At 47.1% G+C, this 5,068-nt stretch overlaps 1 protein-coding gene across 1 annotated transcript; it reads right to left on the bottom strand.

Moving 5' to 3' along the window:
* Window positions 1-3,546: 3,546 nt before the first annotated feature.
* LOC109388825 (transcription factor GATA-6-like) lies at window positions 3,547-4,930 on the bottom strand. Its single transcript, XM_019653855.1, has 2 exons — window positions 4,555-4,930; window positions 3,547-4,123 (listed from the first exon to the last, which is right to left on the bottom strand). Exon 2 carries the CDS (start codon window positions 4,084-4,086, stop codon window positions 3,547-3,549), a length of 540 nt encoding a protein of 179 aa, XP_019509400.1. The 5' UTR covers window positions 4,087-4,123; window positions 4,555-4,930.
* Between the last annotated feature and the right edge of the window lie 138 nt (window positions 4,931-5,068).

The raw sequence follows: 5,068 nt of genomic DNA, 5'->3' as shown, positions 1-5,068 counted from the left end.
TTTAATCACATTTTTGTTCAGGAATGAAAAAAATAAAGATCTCTGAGGAGCTATGGAACACACTACTTTTTTTCCAATTGTATTGAAAGCAGAATGCACTATTGACAGGGGAAAATCTAGGCAATTCCGGACACTTTTCAACTGATATTTTTCTGTTTTTCCCCCCTTATAGCACTCTGTCTTCTAAAACAAGATCTAAACCTTGATCATGAAAACTTTTTTTAAAAAAAGAAATCCGTGGAACATAACAAAGAATACTGTTCTCTAGATAAAATGACAGGGAAAGAGATTTGTTTTTCAGAAGGCAAAGTCTGGAGGGAACATGAAAGCCTTCCCCTCCCTGCAGGTTTTCCGCAGGGTTTGTGCCCAGAGCCTGTTTTTCTCATGTCTCGGGCAGTCCTGATCTTCTCTACGTTTGATTTACTGAGTGCTGTCATTTCTCTGCTCTTTACTTTCACGATCACACATTTAAACCTGATAAAGTTCAAGACCCTGAATACTTGCAGCTTTCCCAGATTTACAGTCCTTCTGCCCCCCACCCCAGCCAGCGGTCTGAGGCTTATTGAATCCTCATGGACGGAAGCCATGAGGGATCAGCAGAGAGCCAGTGGGCCCAAGAAATTTGGGTCCATGGGGAAACATTAGCCCCTGTGTCAGCTCTGTTAGCCAAAGCAAACCTTGGTAGCTTCCTTCCCCTGGGGTTAAAATCCTCTCATTTTAGTTCCACCTTCAATTTTGTAACCTGCCTGTAGGCAGGTATAGGAACTGTAACTTGCAAAATTTAGAATTGCTGAGAATTGGGTGCAAAATCATGGTCAGCTGGCATGAGTGCCTGATTTTCCTGGATCTACTAAACAGATTTGTGATTAAGGGCAATCCACTTAACCTCTCAGTGCCTCAGTTGCTTCATCTGTAAAATGGTAGAAATATTACTTTCTATAAACATTAATCACCAGCTAATGGCTTAGATCCTCCTCCTTGCATGTAGCTCTGTCAGGGCCCCAGGAAAACCACTGGCATATGTCTGATCTGGCTCTTTGGACTCTGTCAGGTTAAATAGAAGCCTACAAGTTAATCTAAATACTATACCAATGGGCTAAACAAAAGGAATGAGTCATCTCCAAAGACAGAACAGTTAGCTTAGGCTCAAGTTTTCAAACCACTGAAATGCCTTCTGATGAAAGATGCAATCTAAATAATCTGTTCTTTGCCTGTAAATATATAATAAGTCAACTAAATCACAGAACACTGATGAAAAGCTTTCATTGACAATGAATGTCCTTAATTTAAATATGATTACTATCTGGGACTTCATATTTACTAAATAACTAATTGTTTTTCATGATTTAATGCTTTCATTTATCTTGAACTATCAGAATTTTCTGAGTAAGATAAATATTTTAGGTAGCAGCAGTTTAAACAAGTCTTTAAAAAACAATCACTCTTGCAAGTCCATGAACTATAAAAGGTGTGTTTTTTTCCCCCCTTTAAAATTCATATTCTAAAGGAAGCTAAACTGTCATAATATCTAAGGGGAAAATTGTAGTCACCTGTTAGGGAAGGAAGCCGAATTATTGCCTACCTTCTTCAGAAGGCTTTTTCTTTCAACCTATCCAGTAAGGAGACACCCACTAGAATATATTCCATGATGTTACTTTTTCCTGACCATAATAATATTCGCCTCTACAGAGATGAATAAAAATAGAAACTTGGTTTAATGAATATCAAATAACTTTCTCTGGCTACTCCTGAGCCACATTACTGCTCTGTTTATAATACCACAAATTAAAGACATGCAATTATCCAACAAAAACAGTGAGAATATTACACTATTTTAAAAAACTGACTATCACAAAGCCAGTGCCTGGCAGACTCTAGCCAAAAACCACAGTGTGGACCACAAATAAAGCTGTCAACCTTTGCATTTCAAAATCGTCTTTCTATAGGGAGCTCAGCATGCTCTGGGCAGAAGTGAAAAAGACTAGGTGAATGGGGGAGAGCCTACCAAGAGTTGAGCTGGTGGACCAGCCACAGAATCTGTCTACACCTCAGCACTGCAGCTAAGTTAAGCACCTGTATGGAGATCTGGGTTCAAATCCCAGCTCTATAGCTCACTTTCTGTCTCTAGCTGTGTATCCTTATGCAAGTTCCTTAATATCTCTACTTGTCATCTTCCTCATCTGTAATAAGGGGGTGGTAATAACAGTAGCCACCTCAAAGAAGAGTTATGGAGACTAAATGAGTTAATATTCACAAAGTGCTTAGAAGAGTGCCTGACTCAACATGCAGGCTGTTAGAACTGTTTGATGAATAAATAAAAGCATAAACTATTTCAGGCCACCTCTTAAGGGGAAGAGAGATGAGAGGGAAGAGAAGACATATGAAGACCTCAAAAAAGCTAGGTAGGAAGTGACCAAAGGCATTAAAAAAAGATATGGGAAAAAGTCTTTGAGAATGTTAGACATTTCCTACTGGGGATAATTTAAGATCATAAACTCACCCTTTCTGTATACAGATAAATTATGTGCCAATAATTTAATCAGTGAATGGAGTCATAGGCTTTCGCTCAGCATATCGTGATTGTATCAGAGGCAAAAGTGAAAGTTTCAGAGCAGATAAAACACTTTCAAGGTGCAAATATTTTAATGTCTAACAAATGTAAAGATTCTTCTTTCTGACAGAGTTGGCATCCTTTCTCACTTGAGGAAGTACCACATGATGGCTAGGACTTTGCCTGGGTTTGCGGCACATGAGTTCATGAGTTCCCCAAGTTGTGTTCACAGTCACAATTGGTGTGACTCTAAGGACAATGAAACCCATCACAAAACTAGTGAAGGCTGTCACATGTGTTTCCATCACACAATGGCTTCTTTTTTTTCCATGCACGCCAACACACTCCCATAATTATGGCAATTATGACAATTACGGCTGCCTTCTTTATGCTCAGGCAGCACCATGATCATTGTGATATGTGGTAGATCACAGGTGGCTTATCTTTACTGTATTCCTGTGTTCCTCTAGTCTGTGAGACCTGCGGGGCACAGAATTTATGAGAATTAGCGGCTAATAGTACAAATCAGCAAGAATTTATTAAACATCAATAGCATTTCCAGCACCATGAACACAAAGCAGAGGTATAACTTCCATTTTCAGTGCTGGACACATGCATCTTTTGTTTTCATCGTTGCAATGTTAAGGAACAGGTTTTAGTCCCCAGAGCAACTGTCTTTGCCATTAATATAACGAAAGAACAGATTTATGACTGGTACCTACCAAAAATAAAATAGGAAAAGAGTACAAGAGAAAAAGGGTGATTTTTGAAGGGGCCATTCAAATAAAATTTCAAGTTCCTTTCATTTTTACTGAACACAATTTAAGAATAGTATCACTTACATTTTCCATTGTGTTGTTTGGGGTAGTTCATATGTCTTTATTTAATTTTTTTTTAGTTGGGGAATTGGGGGGATGGGAACAGACAAGTTGCTGTTGTTTTGTTCTTCAGTCTAGTTGTGGAGGACGTTGCTTCACTGGCCCAAGTTGGCACCATCATTGCGCTCTTCCCGGNGAGTGCACGAAGCCTCCGGGCGCGCCGTCGTAAGCGGCCGGACCCTGGCTGGAGAGGGCGGCGAGGGTCTGGTACATCTCCTCGGGCTGCTCGGGTGCGAAGGGACTCAGCTTGGCGCCGCGGCTGGACCACAGCAGCTTGCTGGCGGTCGCGGCCTGGTCGAGGTCAGTGAAGAGCAGCAGGTCCTCCCAGCTCGGCAGGGCGCTCCCGGGGCCAGCGACCCCCGGGGCCGAAGGTCCGTGGGGAGCCCCGAAGGGGTGGTGCGCGGCGTAGGGACTAAGCAGCAGCGAGCGGGCCGGGGTTCCCGCCACCGCCTCCGTGTCGAGCTGCGGCGTCCTGCAGTTGCTGGCGCTGCCGGGGCCGCGCTCCCCACCCCGGGAGCAGCAGGAGGAGGAAGAAGAGGAGATGGGAGAAGGCGGCGTGGAGGGTTCCCGCGCTGGAAAGGATCCGGAGTCGCTGGCGTCCGCAGCCGCGGCCCCGAAGCGCTTCGGCAGGCACCAGCCGCCGTCAGTCAAGGCCATCCACAGTCCGGCGCCGCTGCAAGCTGACCTCTAGCTCCTGAGACAGGGAGACAGGGACGAGAGGAAACATAAAAAGGGGTACCTAAAGGGCACACTGTACGGCCTCTCGCGTCCACCCCCTTTTCTAGCTAATGAGATTCCTCATGATCCCGTTTCTGCCCTGGGTGTGGGGGGTGGGGAGTGAGAGAGGAATGGAGCCTGCGCAGCCGCCACTGGATCTTCCAAGGACCGAAATACCCGCCCTCCCTCACCCGCACGACTCAGGTCCCCCTCGCCTTCCCCGCCCACCCCCTCCGCAGCATCCTTCATCCGCGCGCGCGCCAGATCCCAGGGTGACTGCGAGGCTGGCCGAGGTTTTCCTTCCTCCCCACAGTGGCTCCCCCCGGGCCGACGACACACAAAATAACTTTTTAAGTGGCTTTGCGTGTGGGAGCTGCCTTATCCCGCCTCCCCGAGGGTGCCTCTCACCCGGAATGCCTCCGTGTGAAGGTTGCCTGCGTGAAAATCATTAGCCCTAAGAAGGCAACCTGTCTCCGAAAACGAAACCGCCGCGTTCTCCCACACTGGCTCTTACAGAGCTTCCCGGACTGCTCTGACAAGACGGAACGCGAGCCCCAGAGAAAAATGCAACTCAGGCCGGGGAAGGTGGGGCGCCGGGATGGGGACGGCAGTCTCGGACCTTCCGGGCACCGACAGTGCGGGGTGCCGGCGGGGCCGAGTCTCACGCCCAACTCGCGTCCCCGCCGCCGCACCACACACCTCAGATGCGGCCAGCATTGCAACCACCAGCGTGTGCACTCACGCTGGCCGGGCCACCCCAACCCACCCCGCGGTCATCCCTAGCCGTGTATAGGCCAGACCGTTCCGGAATCGGACGTAGCGGGATGGAGCGGCGTGCAGAAAAAAAGGAGGGGGGTCGTGAGACCGCCCAGCAGCCAAAGCCACCCCAAAAGGGGAGAGCAGAAAGAATGACAGGGAGACT

The sequence above is a fragment of the Hipposideros armiger genome, unplaced genomic scaffold, assembly GCF_001890085.2.
Source record: "Hipposideros armiger isolate ML-2016 unplaced genomic scaffold, ASM189008v1 scaffold_209, whole genome shotgun sequence".
Lineage (NCBI taxonomy): Eukaryota > Metazoa > Chordata > Mammalia > Chiroptera > Hipposideridae > Hipposideros > Hipposideros armiger.
Note: the sequence above shows the minus strand (reverse complement) of the source record. Positions and strands in the feature narration are given on the sequence as shown.